The 23,338-nt window shown below is 39.8% G+C and overlaps 1 protein-coding gene across 4 annotated transcripts in view; it reads left to right on the top strand.

The window, feature by feature from the left end:
* The window catches only part of DOP1B (DOP1 leucine zipper like protein B), a 73,421-nt gene that overhangs the window by 43,591 nt on the left and 6,492 nt on the right, over positions 1 to 23,338 (top strand). For 2 of the 4 annotated variants that reach the window (XM_083608827.1, XM_083608828.1), the window contains exons 25-35: positions 2,891 to 2,995; positions 3,097 to 3,163; positions 5,701 to 5,845; positions 7,736 to 7,818; positions 8,204 to 8,313; positions 9,013 to 9,159; positions 9,712 to 9,773; positions 9,926 to 10,054; positions 12,169 to 12,305; positions 13,361 to 13,416; positions 22,597 to 22,752. In XM_083608827.1, coding sequence (XP_083464953.1) covers positions 2,891 to 2,995; positions 3,097 to 3,163; positions 5,701 to 5,845; positions 7,736 to 7,818; positions 8,204 to 8,313; positions 9,013 to 9,159; positions 9,712 to 9,773; positions 9,926 to 10,054; positions 12,169 to 12,305; positions 13,361 to 13,416; positions 22,597 to 22,752 — 1,197 coding nt within the window. Of the gene's footprint in view, positions 1 to 2,890; positions 2,996 to 3,096; positions 3,700 to 4,128; positions 4,593 to 5,700; positions 5,846 to 7,735; positions 7,819 to 8,203; positions 8,314 to 9,012; positions 9,165 to 9,711; positions 9,774 to 9,925; positions 10,055 to 12,168; positions 12,306 to 13,360; positions 13,417 to 22,596; positions 22,753 to 23,338 lie in introns of those variants that run through there. The other 2 variants (XR_014546962.1, XR_014546963.1) reach the window with 2 other exon arrangements.

Genomic DNA, 23,338 nt, shown 5'->3' with positions numbered 1-23,338 from the left:
CTAAGGCCCATTTGACTTCACTCTCCAGGATGTCTGGCTCAAGCTCAGCAACCCCACTACCTGGGGTGTACGATACATCCATATCTTTCTGGTATAATTCCTCTGTGTATTCTTGCCACCTCTTCTTGATGTCTTCTGCTTCTGTTAGGTCCTTACCACTTTTGTCCTTTATTATGGCAATCTTTGAACGAAATGTTCCTTTCATATCTCCAATTTTCTTGAACAGATCTCTGGTTCTTCCCATTCTGTTGTTTTGCTCTATTTCTTTGCATTGCTCGTTTAAGTAGGCCTTCTTGTCTCTCCTTGCTATTTTTTGGAAATCTGCATTCAATTTCCTGTATCTTTCTCTATCTCCCTCGCATTTTGCTTGCCTTCTCTCCCCCGCTATTTGTAAGGCCTCATTGGACAGCCACTTTGCTTTCTTGCATTTCCTTTTCATTGGGATGGTTTTCGTTGCTGCCTCCTGTATAATGTTGCGAGCCTCCATCCATAGTTCTTCAGGCACTCTGTCCAGCAAATCTAAATCCTTAAACCTGTTACTCACTTCCACTGTGTATTCATAAGGGATTTGATTTAGATTGTATCTTACCGGCCCAGTGGTTTTTCCTACTTTCTTCAGTTTAAGCTTGAATTTTGCTATAAGAAGCTGATGATCTGAGCCACAGTCAGCTCCAGGTCTTGTTTTTGCTGACTGTATTGAGCTTCTCCATCTTTGGCTGCAGAGAATATAATCTATCTGATTTCGATGCTGCCCATCTGGGGATGTCCACGTGTAGAGTCGTCTCTTGTGTTGTTGGAAAAGCGTGTTTGTGATGACCAGCTTGTTCTCTTGACAGAACTCTATTAGCCTTTGCCCTGCTTCATTTTGCTCTCCAAGGCCAAACTTGCCAGTTGTTCCTTTTATCTCTTGATTCCCTACTTTAGCATTCCAATCCCCTATAATGAGAAGAACATCCTTCTTTGGTGTCACTTCTATAAGGTGTTGTAAGTCCTCATAGAATTGGTCAATTTCAGTTTCTTCAGCACCAGTAGTTGGTGCATAAACTTGGATTACTGTTATGTTAAAAGGTCTGCCTTGGATTCGTATCGAGATCATTCTATCATTTTTGAGATTGCATCCCAGTACTGTTTTCGCCACTCTTTTGTTGACTATGAGGGCCACTCCATTTCTTTTGCGGGTTTCTTGCCCACAGTAGTAGATATGATGGTCATCCGAACTGAATTCACCCATTCCCGTCCATTTTAGTTCACTGATGCCCAGGATGTCAATATTTATTCTTGCCATCTCATTTTTGACCACATCCAACTTACCCAGGTTCATGGTTCTTACATTCCAGGTTCCTATGCAATATTTTTCTTTACAGCATTGGACTTTCCTTTCGCTTCCAGGCATATCCGCAACTGAACGTCCTTTCGGCTTTAGCCCAGCCGCTTCATCAGCTCTGGATCTGCTTGTACTTGTCCTCCGCTCTTCCCCAGTAGCATGTTGGACGCCTTCCGACCTGAGGGGCTCATCTTCCAGCGTCATAACTTTTATATGCCTGTTGTCTTTGTCTTTCAAAGACATCCACAACGTCAAATCATATTGCCCATGTGATACACAAAAACTTCCCCTAACAATAATGTATCGAAATGAATGTAACTGACCTATATGAAGGACTCAACGTTTTGAAAACGGAGACACTGAATGTACATTTAAATTAAAAAATTGTCCGGTAGCACCTTAGAGACCAACTAAGTTTGTTCTGGGTATAAGCTTTCGTGTGCATGCACACTTCTTTTTTAGGGCCAATGAAACAATTTTTAAAAAAAAATCCTCCCTAAATCATACTTTTATTCTTGATGGTTCAGATTTTATCCATTTTGAAACTGGGTTTTTAATAGGGTACCCAACATAGTGTATAGTTGAAGGCAGTGTTACTTTTGCCATTGTAAATGTCCCAGAAATGTATTCGCTTAGGGATTCTTTTATTTCTCACTTCATCGTGAAGACTCTGGTTTTTTTTTTAATAATTTTTATTAACTGGCCAATCACATCAAATTAAATCACATCACATAAATTCCAAATTACAAAGCCAAATTTTTAAATTTTGTTGGGGGAACCCATACTTCAAGATCCAAAGGGGGATTCAGACCATCTTCTTATTACTGCGTTAATGTCCAAATCAGTCCCAATCAGTCCAAACAAAATTCATAATTCTATCCAGTCTTATCTTGGTGTTTCCACATCATATCTTGTTCATATAATTTCTATTTTTCCTTTACAATCTCTTCTGTTAGTCTCCTTAAGCCGATAAGCAAAATAATAATCCTGTGTGGATTTCCCGTTCCTCCACTAAGTCCAGATGGTTTCCATATATCTCCTTCGTAGATAACATCGCTCTTTCCATCATAAATTTGGCATTTGTCGCTCTTAAGTCCCACCGAGAAGTTGATCCACGATATGTAAACAACTCTGTTTCTCTCTTTCTCCTCCCAGACCCAAGAGCTCCAACAATGCCTCCCAAAATGGCGACGGCATTTTTAACTGCGTCATTCCAAAACTCTTAGCTTTCCAGCTTCATCTTGAAACATTGCTTTGGTTCGAAAGTTTATCTCCACACAGCCTTAAATCCACAGCTTAAGTCCTTAGCTTCTGACTCATTAGGGGAGGGGATTCTTGTTAAATCACATCATCGTGAAGACTCTGAAGTAAGCTAGAGCACTTGTGTATTCACTGCTACCTCAACGAATTGCATAAATTGTCTGACAGCAAGAATATGATTAATGGTTAATATTCAACATGAAACTGAACAAAATAGCCTTTCCTGTAAGCCCCTATCTGATACTTGCAGTGTGCATGGTTTCAATATTTTTCAGCACTGGAACTGATGGCTTTGTTTTTCCTCAGACTTCCTGTCATAGCCTTGCAGGAGAACTTCCAGTCGTTGTTAGGAGTGTTGAAGGAATCTGTGCAGCTAAATTTGGCACCACCTGGTTATTTCTTGCTTCTCAGGTATGGCAGCAGCAGTTGTTTTTGCACACTACAATTGTAGCACACTCATAATGTACACTAGTAGTGTAATGGTACACTAACTTGGGCTTATTCTTCTGCAGCACTCTGAATGATTTTGTGACTAGAACTCCAAACCAGGAAAACAAGAAGGATCAGAAAGACCTGCAGGTACTCCATAGCATGTTTTCAGTTCATGCATGTAGATCTTGATTTCTCCCTGCTCCCCCATGTCATGCACCAAACTTGACTACTTAATGGAAGATATATGCTTAATAGTCCCAAACCACTAGCTTGTTGTGAAAAACGGGTTCTAAATTCAATCCGTATAAATTGACTGCATCAGCAGGGGCTTGCGTTGAAGCAGGTACTAAGACATAAGGGGAAAACCTTTGTTTTAGCAGGATCTTGCTACCTGTGATGTACAAATTAGGGACTTCAAAGCACTAAGTCACATGATGTCAGCTGACTGGCAGATGGGCAGCCCCATCCACCTGCCAAATTTTACCAAAGAGGCAGAACCATCTGGCCCATGGTTTCAAAACGGTTCTGTTCCTGTGAGGCAGAACTGGGGGCTTTGGGGGATGATAAATCAAAGGTCCATACCTACCAGACTTGCTGTAAGTGAGTTTTGCAGTTTTCCATTGGAAGATTCCTGAGCAAAAATAGGGACAATCAAAAACATAATGAAATAGTAAACACCATATGTTGGGTTGAAATAAACGACAGACGAATGACAAGTATCATATGGGAGGCATCTCTCGAGCATGTCTCGGGGAGTCCCTTTTATTGAATATTACAGCATTGCCACATATGTGCTTGTTCCTGATTGGTTAACACAAATACAATGCAAGGGTTGCATATAGGCATTAATCACCAGTAGATTAAAGGTTGGGAAAGGGAACACAGAACTAGACAGGCATGAAAACCTCCTTATTAAACTATTACTAGTGATTGATATAGCAAGACTTAAAAGAACACAACTATCGCATTCCGTAGATGTGGTCAACCATGCATTAAGAACAGGTCAGGGTACGATGTTGCATGAACTCAATGTGAACTGAACATTCTAGTGTGGGAGAGGAAGGAACGCTTCAGCTTCATGTGCAGAAGCAAAACTTCCCATCAACCATAAGAAAAATCTAGCCTCTCTAAGGCCTCTTAGCAAACAGACAAGCTTGCCCAAGGAAATGCAGAAATCACAGACCTGTTCTCCCTCTCCCCATAACACCAAGTCAGCACACCCTCATGGAAGGTGCTGTTGGGAGAGGGAGGGAAACCAGTGTAAGCTAAAAGATGTAAGAAAACATTTAGAGAGTGCCCCCCTTCCCAAAGTCTCTCTTTTCTTTGTGTTTCCCTAATAGAAACGCTCCTTTCATTTCGGATCTCAAACCACATTCTGGTTCTCTCTGGTACCCCTGAGCAATTTCACTTCTCATTAATAATTAGTCCTTCATTAATTTATGACTTCTAGCAAGATACTCACCTTTGTTTCTTTTCCTTCACTTTCATCCTTAAATATTTCAGCTTTCCTTATCACAACTAAGTCATAAATTGTGCCAAAATCTGGATGAAGAACATTGAAACTGGTTTCTAATTAAGATCTTGCCCTACTGCCTTACATTAATTTCACAAAACAAAAGCTTCTGTCTCTAAAATGGGAATAAAATGTTGATAAAAGTAAAAAGAATCTTATGATGTAACAAGCATCACCAGGGACATGACAACACCACAACCTTCAAGTGCCTAGTTCATATCATTAACCCCTCTCCCCGCCCCCCAGTTTATACCTGGGGTGTTTTCCCTTGAATACTCTTTCCCAGTTTAATTAAACAGAGGCATAGGTAATTCTTAAACTCTGAGCAGGAAGCATGGTATTAAAAGGTACCCAAAGATAAAAATGGATGAAAGTAATAAGGTATTTCATTCCTGATTAAACAAAGTCTGTTTTTGTTCCAGCACAAACTCGAAAAGATCACAGAGATAAATTATCTTTTTTAATTAGCATAGGGAGTAACCTATTTTTAATTAGCATAGGGAGTAACCAGAATTTGCTCATCTAGGGGTCCCTTTGGTGCTACTTTCAAACACCCATCTTCAAAGGAAGATATAGGGCCCATTGCTGTGTTTATCTCAAGCTCTGTATGGTAAGGATGATACTTGTATTCAGGGATGCTTAGCCAGCATCTTTTCTGCTCCTCTAGCCTGGGCATAATGATCATCATGGCTTCTTGTAATCAAACAGCAAACAGTTCTTACCAAACATTGGTTCATACCATAGGTGGAGCTCTTCCTTCTGTACTTTACCCTTGAACCCAGAAAACAAGTCCAAAAAGAACATAGCCAACATGTAGTTACAGATCTACAATATGTCCAACAGAACTTTTAGGATGGCTTTTTAATAGAAAAATGAAATTTTCATTATTCTAATGGGCCAATAGGCATATCACAAATGCCTTGCAAAACTGCACATCACACATTAGCCACACTGAACCTTCAGCAAGAGGTTCAGTATTTGGTGGGGAGGGGGAATGACTCTGTAGCATGCACTGCCTTCACAGAATTCAAATGGAGTAAAGTGATATTTTGGTTCGCCACTTGTCTCCCTTCTCACAATAAAACAAATATTACTTCCATAAGACAAAATGCCCTGAGTGATGTCTATATGCATGAATCACTCGTCTCTCTTACTCTGCTTTCCCTTTCAGGAGGTAACCCAGAAAATATTGGAAGCTGTCGGGAATGTTGCTGGTTCTTCGCTAGAACAAACTAGCTGGCTGAGCAGGAATCTGGAGGTGAAAGCTCAGCCTCAGGTTGCTTTAGATGAGCCCACGGCTGAAGATGATTTCTGCGGTAAGAAAAACGGAGACAGTTCTGTGGGCTAGCTGTTGTTTTATACAAGCATTTTAGTCCCACAAGTCTGCTTAAGCTGGAAGGAAGAAGTAGGATTGGGCAATTCTAAAACACTGGCCATATAAGGAATGTTTCGGTTTCACACAATGCTCTTCCACCAGCTTCCATTTTGGAGCACAAATTCATTTAGCTAGATAACTGATAATATAGAACTGGAGAGGAGAAACAGCAGAGCTTTTCCATCACATCTGCTGAGACCAGTTGCCTTTAGCTCTTCCCCAGTTGTTCCCTAGAGACATTCATTGTTGCTTCGATGGGGTCCGGGGGTCCGGCACACTTCTCTGCGCGGCTCTGACCTTTCCCAAAGACCTTTGACTCCAGCAGAGTAAACACAGCAGAAGCAGGAACGTTCTGTCGTGTGGTAATAACTCAGGCTGAAACGTAGCAGTCTCCTTATCTTTAAAAGTCTTTATTTCTTAGCAAACACAACAGCTATAAATCTCCTGGCGACAGAGCGCACATCTTGCTGCTGCTCCACGGAGCAAACACGCACACACTGTGTGTGTCTTTCTCTCTCTCAGAGATACTGACCACTCCCACTTCCGTGTTCTAAACACACCTCTCGGAATGTGAAGCGTCGCTCAGAACTTCTTAACCCTGTAAGTTCTGACTCTCTCAACACCCCCTCCCGCATCACATTCTGAGAGGACTTGTGAGCACACCTTTACAGACCTCAGTCAAGTTACTTGAACTATTTCCGTCCCACATGGTTACTATAAGATATGTGACTTTGAGAAGTAATGCCTGAGATTCCCTTCCCCCCTCCTCTCTCCCCATTCATTTTTCCATGTGTGTCTCATGCCTTTGGTACTGTGAGCTTGAAGGCAGGGGCTGTCTTATTACTACTCTTTGTAAGCCCCTCTGGAACCCTATTTTTGGCTTAAGGTGGGGCAGAGATGCTTCAAATATGCCTTTTCATTTCTGTCTGCCCCTTGAGTACTGACCACAGCACACAGACTCTTTAGAAGGTAGATAATAGAAAAAAGGAAACAGTAAAAGTCATTAGGTTAGCAAAGCTGGAGAGGTGTGTGTGTGACTTTTAAGATAAATTAGTTATAGAATCAGAAGATAAATGGATTGATATTCCCAAGTCAGGCTGAAACACTTTAAGAGGCGAAGTCTCCTCAGAATTGTGCAGGCTTTTGATGACACAAATATCCAGCAACTTCCTTCCTTCCATTATAGAACTTCTCTTTTAAATAATTTACTTGATTTATCAGCTACTCTTCAGCCAAAATATGTGACTTGCAAAAATAAAAACATAAAATGGATCACTAAAAGGCCAATATAATTGAGAAGGTTTTCACTTGGTGCCAAAAAGAAAATGGGGGTGGCACCAGGCAGCTTCCCTTTAAAGGGCATTTTAAACTGCTAAATTCAGGGACTGGCAACACATTGCATTTTGTGTGCATAAATAAAGAGCCCCCAGCAGCTGTTTTTTCCATAAGGAAAGGCAGCTTGGGGTCTTTGTAGTTCTAACTACACATTAAATGCTAATGTGTTTAAGGGGGGGGGGGAGCAAAGCCATGAGGTTGAACTTTAGAGCAGGAAAGCCATTGGGGACCCAGGGGTACTCAATCCTTTATTTGCTTTTAATGCCCCACACTGGGTTCTGAATGCTTGTTGCCTTCTGTTTGGTGAAGAACAGGCAGATTTGCTTGTTTTAAAGGCATGTGGCTAGACATTCAGACTAGATAAGTATTGCCCAATTCTTCAGAACAATTTTCTAACTATCGGTCTCCTCCCATCCCCAAAAAACCCACCTACTACTAGTGGAAAAAAGTTTAAGGGAGAGCATGAAAGAACAATAAAATGTTCCTTCTTCTACAGATACATCAGCCGTACCTTCTTCAATGGTCTCTGCCTCTGCCCCATCAGTGTACAGTGTTCAGGCCCTCTCTATCCTTGCAGAGGTGAGTCCTGATTTCTTTTTACTCTGAGAGGGAAACTGCTCTATAGCCACTATCCTTCCTATATATATGTTCCATAAGTGAAAGCTCTGCATGTTCACTGACCCTCCATTAACAGGCAGAGCTGCTTGAGCATACAGCATTATGCCAGCCATGGAGGAGGGAAAAGGGGATGCATCAGTTGCATTGCTAATGTTTTGGAAATCTATCTGAAGAAGTGTGCATGCACACGGAAGCTCATACCAATAACAAACTTAGTTGGTCTCTAAGGTGCTACTGGAAGGATTTTTTTTATTTTGTTTTGGAAATGTGACATTTTACAATTTTCAGGATTACTGTGAAATCAGAAGAGCTGTTCTTTTTTAAATGGAACGTTCTTTCTCCATAGGTTCTTGCTTCTCTCCTGGATATGGTTTACCGGAGTGATGAAAAAGAGAAAGCAGTGCCTTTGATCTCGCGTTTGCTGTATTATGTGTTTCCTTACTTACGCAATCACAGGTAAATAATTTTTTCCTTACATCACCTATATGTAACTTATGCAGTATATGCACCATACTTGGGGACTTAACTTGGGCAGATTCCTTGCTTCAAGGTCAAAGCTCTTCCAGGATTGTTGTTCCGTAATATACTTCATAGATCTGCCAAGCATTAAGTGATTGCCGCCTACTGCCAAGATAGCACACATGCTTCCTGAGAGTCAAGAGAATAGTAATTGTGATGCTTTTTTCTGATGGTGGGGAAATGGATGCTTGACTGGCATGGAAGTATGTGGGAATTTGGGAGGGTACAATGAGAATTCAGGTTCAACTATGGAAACAGGTACTCCTCTCCAGTTGACAGTCCTGGCTTACAAGATATGACTTGGTTTAAGGTTGCTCCTTTAATACAAATTAGCAAAGCAGCAATCTTATTGCCAGAGGTTAGAAATGTCAAAAGAGGAACATAATAATTTATCAGCCATGATAGGGTTCCTCTGCTTGCTGGTGGTACTGACTCCAGATCTGAGCTTGGAAAAGATAACACATGAATTTTCCTTGCAACTAACATAATTTTTTTGTTCAATCAATAAATATTTAATTGAATATCAACAAGGTTAAAGTAGAGTGTTGCTGTGAAGTCTGTCAGTTTTGGGAGCATGTGAGTGACATATGTATTTGGAAAGTAAGTGATTTGTCTGTTGTGTATGTTTGTTTACAGTGCCTACAATCTTCCTAGCTTTCGTGCTAGTACACAGTTGCTCAGTTCTTTAAGTGGCTATGCTTATACCAAGCGCGCATGGAAGAAAGATGTCTTAGAACTATATATGGATCCAGCTTTCTTCCAGATGGATACTTCATGCATTCAGTAAGGTGTATGACTCGGGCAGTCTTGTTGTTGGCTTCTGAATGTACAAATGGATAAACTCCAGTAGATTACAATGAAGTTATACTTTTAATTTGGAATCTCTCTAAAGTTGCTAATTTTCCAGTGATTTCATTCAGAAAAACATTAGTCTTTAGAAAAAGAGCAGGTTATTGTCATTGTGTTGAGAGAGTATTTTTAATTAAAACTTTGGTTACAATACTTCTGCATCTATTCTAATACATTATTTTAAAGATGTGCAAGGCATGGTAAAAAACTAAAGTTGTCCCTCAGGACTGTTTCAATATCAATATGAAATTTTCAAAAGAGAAGTTAGACTGTCATGTATAGGAAATTGCGATAAACTGTGCAGCTTGGAGTTGTCAGTGTCTGCATTCATCATAAACTAAGCACAAGATTTGCACAATTTTACTGCCCAGCACCTGGTTGACTTTGAAAGAAATGCATTCTTCCTTTGTGCTTGCTTCACACAAGGGGCTAGAGGAGTTAAACTTAAATTACACTAAACTTTACTTAATTGTTAAATTTCTTCAGTTGGCGAGCCATTATCGATCATCTTCTGACACATGAGAAAACTATGTTTAAAGATTTGATGAGTAAGTATTTTTTCATAATTATTATCCCATTACTTTTAATAGAAAGTTCAAAACAAGAAGAAAACAACCAATTAAACTTTTTATCAAGGTAGCAGCTGCTTTTATATATAAAAACAACTTGATGTTAATAGCAATTCTGTTCTTGATTACAGCTATGCAGAGCAGTTCTTTAAAACTTTTTCCAAGTTTTGAGCAAAAGGCAATGTTGTTAAAGCGTCAGGCCTTTGCAGTTTTCAGTGGAGAAATTGATCAATATCACCTTTACCTTCCTTTAATACAAGGTGAGTGTTAAAGTTTGCATTGTTCACAGATGTTCAGTAAAAGATGTGAATGGAAAGAAGCATGCATACACATAGGCTCAGTTCATTTAACAACAACACCATTGTGTTACATAAACAGTCCACAGACTCATATCCTCCTGCACTTCCTCTTTTATACCAAATCATATGAAGTGGAAAGAACTGCAAATCAGGATAAAACAGGTTTGAAATTCTGATTTGGAGGGTAATCACAAAGCATAGTTTGCCAGTTAAAGTGCAACAACAAACTATGATCTGCCATGTAGGGGAGGGCATTGGAGCATGCAAGAAGGGGGACGGGGAGGGGAAATGAGCCTGATGCTTGCTTATGCAAGAGCCAGATTATGATTTGATATTACAGATGAACGGAGCCAAGTGAAGGTTCCAAGTTGGCAGTGAGGTGCATTGCTCACAAAATGAGGGTCTGTTGAGTTTTGACTTTCTCTAAATCTGAGGGATGCAAATTCATCTTCTGATTTTAGAGACAGAGCTTTATACCCTTCAGAATAGTCTGACTGGAGTGGAAATTGGAGACACTGTGTTGCAGCAGTTCCATCCCTATCTAGATAGGCAATCTCTGGAGGTGGTTCTGGAGGAATAGTCTTCCACCCCTTAGTGAGGGGCCAAGCATGTTTCTCCCTCGTCCCCCATTCTATTTCATATCTGCACGAAACCACTGAGTGAGGTCTTCTGGAGGTTTGGGATGAGCTGTCATCAATAAACCAGTGGCACCCATCTCTTAGTCCCATTTTCATCAAATCCTGAGTAAAGCAGTGGAAGTACTAAATCAGTGCTTATAATTTCACTAATACACTGGATAAGGACCAATAAACCCAAGCTCAGTCCAGACAAAACAGAGGTAATGTGGATCAGTGATTCTTCTGCTCAAGGGAGAGGTGTTTGTCCTATGTTAGACAGCCTTGCACACCCTGGAGGGACAAGCCTGCAGCTTAAGGATGATGCTTGGTCCATCATTAAAGATAAAGGCACAAGTTGCTTCTGGAGCACAAGGTTTCTTCAACCTGCTTAGACTGGTATACTAGCTCTGACCCTAGCCTTGTGGCAAGACCACCTGGAGAATTTTACCTTTATGATTTCTATATAACCATGTGTCCTAATGATGATTTCTATATATCCATGCATCCTAATGATGCTTAAATCACTAAGGCTTCAGTAGGGCTAGAAGTGCCTAAATCTCAGGAATCCAAAGTCTACCTTTGCCCTATTTCTCTCTGCCCTGCTATTGTGCTTGAAGGCAACAATAAATCTGATGTGTTGGCATTTTTCTATAGCATTTTTCTATAGGGAACCTTCCTCAGACTGTTTCTCATGTTTGTGAGATGGGGGACAGGAAAGAGAAGTCTGCCACAGAATGCAATGTTCTAGCCCAATAACAGATGGGGGGGTGTTACTCAGGCTTCAACTGTCAAATAGGTTTCTTTTCCTCTTTATAGCTGAAAATTAGGGTAAAGGGCATCATGATGCACAATATGGAAAAGCAGAAGTATTCTTTACATGGGCATAGGAAGGGCTCTTGCCCCGCTCATTGGCTTGATTTTGCTGCAATATATAGGAATATGTAATATCTAATGCTGTTTGTAATCAGGTATATAAACCCAATGCCCAAGGGGCTCTGGCACCCAGGCTCTGGAAAATATTCCACTGGGTCTTTATTGCTCAGCAATAAACTTGGCCTTCTTTTTTGCCACTGCTGCGTCTGTCGATTCTTGGACACATTTTGAGTGGGCAACTGGTATTCCTTATATGCTTGCAACATCAGTTATCCCTGGTAACCTCTATGTTGGAGTCAAATCACACTTGTGGGCTGCCTTCTGAAGACTCTTTTGTATTAGTGCCGAATATGGCTGCCAGGTTACTAACTGGGACTGAGCATTATGATCATATTATGCAGTTCAACATTATTTTGCAACTGTAATTGTTATCCTAGTTCATAAGTGTAATAATTTTCCAGTGGGTAAGAAGCTTGATCAGTCCCAGGATGATATAACTAAGCCAGCCAGATACGTTTTAGTGCTCCTGATTCATTACAGTTCAATACAAAAGTGTCTTAAATCTTTTTGTAAATTTTATTCTAGAGCGACTGACTGACAACCTGCGTGTTGGACAGACTTCTGTAGTAGCTGCCCAGATGTTTCTGTTCTTCAGGGTTCTTTTGCTAAGAATTTCCCCTCAGCACCTAACTTCATTATGGCCGATCATGGTGACAGAGCTGGTAAATGGTCCTTAGAAAAAAGATGGGACAATAGCCTTCAAATTCTCAGGGGAACCTTCATTCTATAGTCCATACTTGGCCCCCCACGTCTTGGCATTTGGCTTGCAAGCCCTTTTGTAGGAAGCTGTGGCCACCCACCCTACAGCTGACATCATACCTGGCATCATGTCTGGGGCAGATAAGGATGGGGCTTGGCCTAAAGAGGCTTTACACACCAAAACCCAGCACTAAGCAAAATAAACCTTCCCACATATCATTTCATGCTAGAGCAGATCAATCAACTTCACAGAACTCAATGCTAAGCAGTAAAGAAACATCATTTGAGGCCTTGCCCTTCTAGGAAGGTGCCTTATTTTAGCGGAATCATAATCAATTCCTGTGTAGACTGCCAGACTTGTAGACTCTAGGCCTTGAGGGGAAATGGAGTAGCCCAGTTAATCTCCAGTTCCTGATCAAGAGTAAAATAAAGAGTTATTTGTTGAATAATAAGAGTAACATTGCAGAAAAGAAAATTTATAGTGTAAGGTTTTACAATACCAGCTGATTTTCAATCTGAAATTCAATTCTCACCAGGATTGAACCCTAAAGATAAGACCCTAATCCAAGTCCAAACGTAGCACCAAATTTATAGCTCCAAAAGCCAGCCCCCAGAGGGTTGTTCCCATTATATTTATGTCATTTCCATTATATCTTGCACTTTTCTTTCTTCTTACTTTAGCCAAACAATCCTAAATAGAATGGCTGAGGAAGCCATTTTGCAATAAAGCGCTATCAAGCAGATTAAAGAAGTTAATCGTCTCACTACTGAAAAAGTTAAAATGAATGACCCACATGAACAGACCTATAGCACTTTTATCTCGGAGCAGATCAAAATCCAGCGCACCTGGCCAAAAGGTTTTCCTACTGCTGGTGTAACTAATAGGAAATTTCAGTAAACTGTTGACAGTTGAGCCTTGAGATAGTTCCTATATGCATAATGTAATGTAAAGCTGAGTTAATATTGAATTGTATATATTAATACCTTGTTGATTTCTTCTTTCAATTCTGCTACCCAGATTCAAGCATTTATACAGCTAGAGGAAGATTTAGCTGAAGAGGAGGAACCAGCAAAGTAAGAATTTTTTGCTGTGCATAGTAAACAGATGATCCATTCAATGTGGCAGTTGTAGTTGCTTGCGACCTTGTGACCTGTTTCATAAGTCTGCATGCTTTGGGAAAGAGCCATTGCTCAGTAGTAGAGTGCTTGCTGTCCTAGCAGAAGTTGTCTAGTTCAGTCCTAGCATCTCCAGTTAGAAGGATTAGATAGCAAATAATTGGGGGAGAGGAGAGCACAATCTGTAGAGCCACTTTCAGCCTCAATAAGCAATACTGGGCTAGATGGATTGTTAGTCTGACCCTGGCATGAGGTAATTTCTTGTTCCCAGCTTTTGCACAAATAAAATAGGATGTTCTGAGGATCATTGTAGGGAAGACAATGGGCTGGTCCACAAATGCATTTATATATATTTTTCCCTCAACATCTGATAACTCAGCACGTGATGACAGCTGACAGGTGTGGCCAGACTAAATTGAAAAAGAAATGTACTTGAAATGGCTCATTCACAAATGCAGTGGCTCATTCACAAATGCAGATCATAGTTTTTATATTGCAGTCACTTCAGGGAATGAACATTTGTCTCAAACCAGGCCAGTAATTTCAAGGGAGGAAAAGAGAAGCCAAAGCTTGCAGATACACAAAAGATTTAGTAGTGGAATAGCTCCTTATTCAGAAGTTATATTTCTGAAAGCTGAAAAGTGAGATATGTGGGATAGAATAGTGCTGTGCCCCTTTTTTGCTGGATGGGTTGGAATATTTGATAAAAGAGCAAATTTCACATTATCAGAAATTTGAATGCTATAATGGATACTGCTATTGCCGATAAATTGTTCTGGCTTAGCATTTTATTTGAATATCAACTATTTGCTTACATGGGAGAAAGTCCCTGAGAAAACATTTGAGACCAAAGTGGACCTGTCCTTGTGGAGCAGAACCTCTGGGGGCTCCATAACTACCTTCCAAATGTTGGGTTGAAATAAACGACAGACGAGTGACAAGTGTCATATGGGAGGCATCTCCCGAGCATGTCTCGGAGAGTCCCTTTTATTGCATATTACAGCATTGCCACATATGTGCTTGTTGCTGATTGGTTAACACAAATACAATGCAAGGGTTGCATATAGGCATTAATCACCAATAGATTAAAGATTGGGAAAGGGAACACAGAACTGGACAGGCATGAAAACCTCCTTATTAAACTATTACTAGTGATTGATAACCTCCTTATTAAACTATTACTAGTGATTGATATAGCAAGACTTAAAAGAACATAACTATCACATTCCGTAGATGTGGTCAACCATGCATTAAGAACAGGTCAGGGTACAAGGTTTCATGAACTCAATGTGTTTTTTGTTTTTTTCTTTAAGATATTTCTTGAAGTTTTACAAAAACATAAATTTAAAAAGGTCATATAAAAAGAAAGAAATACAAAAAAAATAGAAAAATACATAAAATAGAAAAAAGAAGAATAAAAACAAATCCATTTTTTGTAACCCTAACTCATTATCTTATTTCCTTGGCCTCCTCACACCTCCCCTTTTTGTATCCCCATTTAAATAATCAAATCAGCAAATCCTTACCCTCTTTCATTTATCTTAACTCTATATCTTAACATATTATAACTCTATATTTTCATCCATTATCAATTCAATTTTGCATACTCTTGTTAACTTTGTTGCTAATGCCACTTATTTTCAATCCAACATCATTTTAACATTCATTAATTTTACAGTGTTTCTGCAGATAATCTTTAAATTTCTTCCAGTCTTCTTCCACCAACTCTTCTCCCAGGTCTCGGATTCTGCCAGTCATTTCCGCCAATTCCATATAGTCCATCACCTTCATCTGCCACTCTTCCAGGGTGGGTAAATCTTGTGTCTTCCAATACTTTGCAATCAGTATTCTTGCTGCTGTTGTTGCGTACATAAAGAAAGTTCTGTCCTTCTTTGGCACCAATTGGCCAACTATGCCCAAGAGAAAGGCCTCTGGTTTCTTCAGGAAGGTATATTTAAATACCTTTTTCATTTCATTATAGATCATCTCCCAGAAAGCCTTAATCTTTGGGCACGTCCACCAAAGGTGAAAGAATGTACCTTCATTTTCTTTACATTTCCAACATTTGTTATCAGGCAAATGATATATTTTTGCAAGCTTGACTGGTATCATGTACCACCTATATATCATTTTAATAATATTCTCTCTTAAGGCATTACATGCCGTAAATTTCATACCGGTGGTCCACAACTGTTCTCAGTCAGCAAACATAATGTTATGACCAATATCTTGTGCCCATTTAATCACTGCAGATCTAACCGTTTCATCCTGCGTGTTCCATTTTAACAGCAAGTTATACATTCTTGAAAGTATCTTAGTTTTGGGATCTAACAGTTCTGTTTCCAATTTTGATTTTTCCACCTGGAAGCCAATTTTTTTGTCCAAATTATAGGCCTCTCTTATTTGATAATAATGAAGCCAGTCTCGCACTTTATCTTTTAATTTCTCAAAGCTCTGCAATTTCAATTTCTCTCCTTCTTGTTCCAGTATTTCCCAATATTTCGGCCATTTGGCCTCCATATTGAGCTTTTTCTGAGCCTTTGCTTCCATTGGTGACAACCACCTTGGGGTTTTATTTTCCAATAAGTCTTTGTATCTTATCCAGACATTGAACAATGCTTTCCTGACAATATGGTTTTTAAATGCTTTATGTGCTTTAACCTTGTCGTACCACAAATATGCATGCCACCCAAAAACATTGTTAAAACCTTCTAGATCCAAAATGTCCGTGTTCTCAAGAAACAGCCAGTCTTTCAACCAGCAGAATGCTGCTGATTCATAGTAAAGTTTAAGGTCTGGCAGGGCAAATCCGCCTCTTTCCTTTACATCAGTTAATATTTTAAATTTTATTCTGGGCTTCTTGCCCTGCCAGACAAATCTAGAAATATCTCTCTGCCACTTCTTGAAACAGTCCATCTTGTCCAAAATTTGCAATGATTGAAATAAAAATAACATTTTTGGCAGTACATTCATCTTTATAGCTGCAATTCGACCCAACAAGGAAAGCTTCAAATTTGACCATATTTCTAAGTCTTTTTTCACTTCTGTCCAGCATTTCTCATAGTTATCTTTAAATAAGTTTAAGTTCTTAGCAGTCATATTAACCCCCAAGTATTTTACTTTCTTAGCTAATGTTAAACCAGTCTCCTTCTGAAACCTCTCTTTCTCAATCGGTGTTAAGTTTTTCTCAAGAACTTTAGTTTTTGACTTGTTCAGTTTAAATCCTGCCACATGACCAAATTCTTGAATCAGTTCTAATACTCTTTTCGTACTAGATTCTGGCTCCTGTAACGTCAAAACTAAGTCATCTGCAAAAGCCTTCAATTTGTATTGTTTGGCTCCGACCTGAATACCTTTAATCAGACGGTCCCTTCTAATCATATTTAACAAAACCTCCAGGACCGAAATAAAAAGCAATGGGGAAATTGGGCAGCCTTGTCGTGTCCCTTTCTCTATCTTAAATTCCTCTGTCATCACATTATTGACTATTAGCTTAGCCTTTTGTTCTGAATAAATTGCACTTATACCATTTTCAAACCCGTGGCCCACCCCCATTCCCTGAAGATTTTTCTTCATAAAATTCCAAGAAATATTATCAAAAGCTTTTTCCGCATCTATAAAAATTAAAACTGCTTTGGTATTGATGTTCACTTGCAGCTTCTCCAAAATATTAATTATGTTCCTCGTATTGTCAGACAAATGTCTACCTGGGAGAAAGCCGGCTTGATCTTTATGTATCTCTTCAACTAATACCTTTTTTAATCTATTAGCCAAAATATCAGCAAAAATTTTGTAATCCACATTAAGCAGGGATATGGGGCGGTAGTTCTTAAGTTGTGTCTTTTCAGACTCAGTTTTCGGTATAAGTGTAATGTAAGCTTCCTTCCACGACTCTGGCGCCTTTTTCCCCTCCAGAATTTCATTACAAACCTCCTTTAGTGGCTGAATTAACCAGTTTTTCAGAGATCTATAGTATTTGGAGGTAAGACCATCCGGCCCTGGAGATTTGCCCAACTGCATGTTCTGGATGGCACCTTCAGCCTCCTGTTCTGTAATTTTGTGATTCAACATTATCTTATTTTCTTGAGAGATTTTTTGTAATCCATTTGTTCTTAAAAATTGGTCTAGATCAGTCTCTTTCTGTGGCCCTTGTGTGTATAGTTGTTTAAAATATCTCTGGAAGCACTTTCTACTCTCCAATGGATTCTGTATGTTCTTTCCTTCCACATCCAGATTTGTAATGGTGTTTAATTTTTGTCTTTTTTTATCTGCCAGGCTAGCAGTTTCCCACATTTATTAGCTGATTCAAATGTCTTTTGTCTCATCTGCTTAATTTTCCATTCTACTTCCTGATTTATCATTTTCATGTATTGTACTTGATATAATTTTATTTCTCTCAGAATCTCTTGCGACTTTGGTTTCGCTCTTAATTTCTTCTCTCCTTTTATTTTTTCCAAGATTTTATCTTTTTTCTCATTTTGTATTCTCTTCTTTAATGCATTCTGTTGAATCAGAAACCCTCTCATAACTGCTTTGCTTGCGTCCCAGATTACTCTTTTTTCTTTTTTTTTTTTTTTTTAAATAATATTTATTGAAGTTTCCAAAATACAGAAAGAGAAGAAAAGAAATTATGAAGATACATTCAGAACCTTATTTTCAAACATCCACTTTCTGGGACTCCCCCCTTCCCCCACCCCTACTGTATTCCCCTTTCATATTGTTGTTTCCACAAGTTCTATTTCTGATTTAAAGCACAATTTATATACCCCATTGTTCAAATTTAAATTTATACAAACCTTATGCAACACCCTTGATAAAAAAAAAGCAAAAGATCTCTCCCCATAGCCCACCCCCTTTTCTTTCCACAATGTCCCCCTTTTTTCCCATTAAAGTAAAAGCACACAGAATAAAAGTATAAAAAAAATAAAAAATATATTAGAAAAAAGAAAACCAATTCAGAAAATAGTTGCAAGCCTTTGGATTCTAATTCTCCCTCCCCTTCCCCGGTTTAATTTCCCTTATCCTCCAATCTATGTTTCCAGCCTGGAAATCTTAAGTCCATCAATCCCATTTTTCCCCCAACTCCTTGCAGAATTATTTCCCATTTCTAGGATTACTTTCTTTAAAAATTAATTCCTAAATCTTTAAAAATGTCAAATTATAAAATTCCCCCCATTGTTCTTTCAAGGTTATAGTCCAGCTTCCTCTTGTTCCGCTGCTAAAACTTTCTTATTCCGAAGTTTAGTAACTCTACATGGGTTGTTGTTATTCAGGAACAAAAACTTGCGTTCAGTCCCTTCCTTCTTCAGTAAGGTATTCTGTTGTCTCCTTTTAGTCTAAACACCCTGTAGACAAGATTCAGTTTCCGTTTTGCAGCTTTCCCAGGAGATAACCAGTTCTGTGAAATTCCGGAGTGTTGTATTTTTCCCGGCTTACGCCCATCTTTGTAATGTCCCGAAACTCCTCTAGGGGGGTTGTTGTAACTTTGTTTCCAAAAATCCGATTGTTCTCCGTATTTTCGCCATTTTGTATTCAAGTCTTAACAAATTATATCAAGTTGTAACAAATTTGACCAGCAAGGTCCTTGTAATAAAATCCTCTTTAATATTCCGACTTTGACAGCTACTTTGACAGCTGTCAAAATCACCGGCTCTTTTCACCAGGCTCACTCCTCAATCGCCCCGGTTCCCAGGGAGGGGGGTGCATTTTCCTTCTCCTTCAATTCTTCCTCCAGCACAATTCTTGTACTTTCCCATCATGGAATTCTTAATTTAGCAAAGATACCGTTCTTTTTGGGCCTTGGCTTCCCAATCCTTGTTTTAAAATGTCTACAATAGGGAGGGGGACTGACTTCCTTTTTAGATCCCCCCCCGCTCGTCTCAAATCCCAAAAATTTTTCTTCTTTTAAACCCGATTTCCAATTTACTCACGGGTTGTTGTTAAAAGTCCAAATTCTCAATGGAAGAAGTCAGCGCTCTCCGCCGGATGGCATGCGGCTTCGCTCGGCAGGGATGGCAGAGGACTCAAAGCACCACGCTTCTCCCCGGCACCCGATCCGTAGCCTTTAAAAAGGCTCCTTCACGAGTCGGGAGGGCGCTAGCGGTGCTAGCCGAGTCTCCAAGTCCACGGCCCCCGTGGCCGTGGTTTCTAAGGGTCCCCGCATCGCCGGTGCGGTAAAACCCAGCCCCTGCCGAGCCGGCTCCCTCCGGAGCTCGGAGGGAGTCCGCCATTCGGCGATGGCGCCAACCCGGAAGTCTCCAGATTACTCTTTTTTCAACCGTGGTATTCAAATTTATCTCAAAATAATCTCTCAGGATTTTTTGGGCCTTCTTAGTAACCTCTTGATCTCTAAATAAGGTGTCATTCATCCTCCATCTGAAGGAACCGATTGGTGTTAGTTTCATCTCCATCTTCACCGCATTATGGTCGGAGCAGGTTTTTGGGCAAATTTCCACTTTTCGAGTCTTAGGTGCCAGTCCTCTAGTTATCCATATTTGGTCAATTCTTGTCCATGTCATGTTGGCTTCAGAGAAGAATGTTCCCTCTCTTCCAAGGGGGTTCTTGGTTCTCCAAATGTCAATCAAGTCCATATTGTCAGTCAGTTCAAAAAAGGTTTTTGGTAGTCTGCCATCTTTAGTTACAACTTATCTCTGCGACTTATCCATATTTGTAGATACCACTCCATTCATATCTCCCATCAAGATAATGTTATAGTCCATGTAGTCAAGCAATGTCTCATGCAATTTCCTGAAAAATTCAGATTTCCCCTCATTTGGTGCATAAACTCCTACAATCAAAAATTTTTCTCCTTGTGTTTGAATCTCAATTGCCACCCATCTTCCTTGTTCATCTTTAAAAACAAATTTCGGTGATAGGCTCTCTTTGGCATAAATAACAACTCCTCTCTTTTTAACCTTGTCCGATGAAATAAACTCTTGACCCAATCTTTTATTAATCAGTACTTTCCTGTGAAGCCTTATCACATGAGTTTCCTGTAAACAAATTAAGTCCAATTGTTCCTTTTTCAATAAATGAAAAACTTTCTTCCTCTTCTCCGGGGAATTAAATCCATGGATATTCCAACTTAATAATTGCAGAGACATGATGTAGTTATTCTATTTTCCTCCAACTGCTCCCCAAAGTTCTTCTTGTTCTGACGGTGGTATCACTTTTTTTTGTTTGTCCAGTCCCAACGGTGGTGGTGCTATGTCTAGTACTCCTGGTCTTAAAGCTCTTAGCTCTTCTAGTACTTCTTTTTGCAGGTCTTCTTCGTGGTCTCTCAAAATTTTTTCCCTATCTTCCAATGATCTTATTTTGAACTTTTTCCCTTTAAAGGTAAAAGATAGTCCCTGGGGGAATTCCCACCTGAAAACAATTCTGTTTCTTCTCAGTAGGGCCACCAGATCTCCGTAGTTGGTTCTAAGATCCAATAGATGTTTCGGTATATCCTTAAAAATCTCCACTCTCGAGTCGTTAATCTCCAAAGTCTTCTGGAAGTGCGCACTCAGTATTATATCTCTCTCTTCTTTCGTTCGGAGGGTAACCAAACAGTCTCTCACCCTGTTTTTCCTTCCTCCTCTTCCAAGTCTAAACGCACTTACTATCTTAAAGTCTTTCTCCAACTCCAAATTCCAAAAATTTCCAAATTCCTGCGTAAGATAGCCACTTAGGTTATCCTTTTCAAGTTCTGGTACTGCCCTGATCCTCAGATTAGTCTGTTTCTCCCTCAGTTCAATCATAGACAGAAGTGACTGATGATCCCCAATCTGTTTACGCATAGGTTTTATTTCTTCCTCTACAGCCACTGCTTTTTCTCTTGCTTCCTCAGCTATTTTTCTATTAGACGCAGATTCTTCCAGCAGTTTTTCAATAGATTCTGTATTGGAATTCACCTTCTGTCCCAGATTATCTATTTTAGTTGATTGTTCCGTAACTTGTTTGCTTAGGCCTTCCAATTTTTCAAAAATTTTATTTAACACAGAAGTAAAATCCCCTTCTGATGCCATTCCTTTTGACTCAACTTGTACAGAATCTTCCCCCTGTGTCACAGGAGGGCCAGGAACAGATGGTCTGCGTTGCTGGGAAACTATACTGGGCTGCTGCACTCTGGCCTTTCCCGATCTTGTTGTCCTATCCGTCATCACACTTCTGTCTATGAATCAAGGTCGTTCCCACGGTCAGATCTTGCCGTGGAAAATCCCCAAAGTCCAGAGTGGAAAAATCCCCCAGCTGGATGTACAACTTCAATGTTCCTCTAGGGGGATACTGTAGCAGTCATTCAATTTACAATAAAAAATCTTTTCCAACTTTCTTAAATCCCCTCAAAAAAAAAAAAAAGCAAGCAACAGTTTCAAGTCCAGAGAAGACCTTCAAAAAGTATCTCCTTTGCAGAGTTAACCATTAAAAAGTTACAATGTCTATAGATAGTGCAACTCTCAATGCAACAGTTCTAATAAACCTGGCAGTCCGTCCCAGGAGTTAAATAATTGTCTCTATTTTCCCCAGAAGAAATAGAGTCACTTTTCCCTCTCCCCCCCCTCATGAACTCAATGTGAACTCAATGTGAACTGAACATTCTAGTCATGTGCAGAAGCAAAACTTCCCATCGTTCAGATATAGCACATTTGTTTCATAAATAGCATTTCTGATAGCTGCTACCTTGCAGAAGCAAGCTGCAGGTTACACACAAAGTCCCAGCTCTCTCATTTTCCTTTTATGAAAAACAACTGTGATTTTGAGTAGGGCACTCTTTGGCCTTTTCCTAGCTTGCCATTTTCCCCTTTAAAATCACCTCCTGCCTTTTTCCCATAAGAGGGCATCAGATCTATACGTATGTACCTGTTAGGCAGAGCTTCACCCAGGATATGGTAAGAAAGCACATGAAGCCACCAACTTGCTGAAGTTAAAACAGGTTTCTGGTACGTGGCTGGATGGGAGACCACCTAGAAAAACCCCAGGGTCTCCCTGAGATACATGATCGAAGAAAGGTGGGATATAACTGCAAGGATATAAATTTGTAAGTCATTTTTGGTTTGCCTCTTATTTAGCATTTACCTTTTCTAAAAAAAATCCAAGAGTAAATATAGCTAGCTCTGTATGTGTTTCAATCCTTAATTTTCATATTTATTAATTTCACAGGCACAACAGTAAAATAAGTAAACAGAAAACATCAGAGGGCAATGGCCCATTGCTTGGTGACATACAGCAGAATGAGCTCTCCTTGTATTTATCAGCCTGCAAATTCTTGGACACTGCACTTTCTTTCCCACCTGACAAGATGCAATTGTTTCAGATGTAAGCATGCTTATTTTTATTCCTATGACAGTCAGATAGCGCAGCATGTTGAGACATGAGAGCATGTGAAGGTCATCAGGTAGCCCTTGTACATCCCTTTGCTGCATTTCCCCCTGGCCTTTTTTCTCTTTGTGAGCCATCCATATGCAGGGAGGCCAGATTGTATTCTGCTTTCCTAGTGTCCCATTGCCACCTAGAGACTTTCAATTCATAAGTAGAAAATGTGGTGGGTGCCTTTTTGCCTTTGTGGTGTGATAGTTTAGTTTATGGTGCTGCAATAAGAATAGGCACCCCACTAATGTCCTCTGCACAGTTCACTGCCAAACCTACATTAATTGCTCCCACCCTGATGGCGTGAAGGAAGAGAGATGGCGCTGTCCATTGGTCATGTGTGCTAAACCGAAACGAGTTGAATGATTGTGCCCAATAACCTGTTGGATGATTGTGTGTTGTCAGAAGTCATCAAAGTGATTCAATTTCCCACAGCAGACAAAGTGTAACAGAGGTTGTTTTACTTAATAAATACAAAACACACTATACACAGTTACTTCAAGAAGGCTTCTCTCTCTGAGCCCAGAGAAGGTTT

Source organism: Podarcis filfolensis, assembly GCF_964270895.1.
Source record: "Podarcis filfolensis genome assembly, chromosome: 4".
Classification (NCBI taxonomy): Eukaryota; Metazoa; Chordata; class Lepidosauria; order Squamata; family Lacertidae; genus Podarcis; species Podarcis filfolensis.
This window is presented reverse-complemented; position numbering and strand designations above follow the sequence as displayed.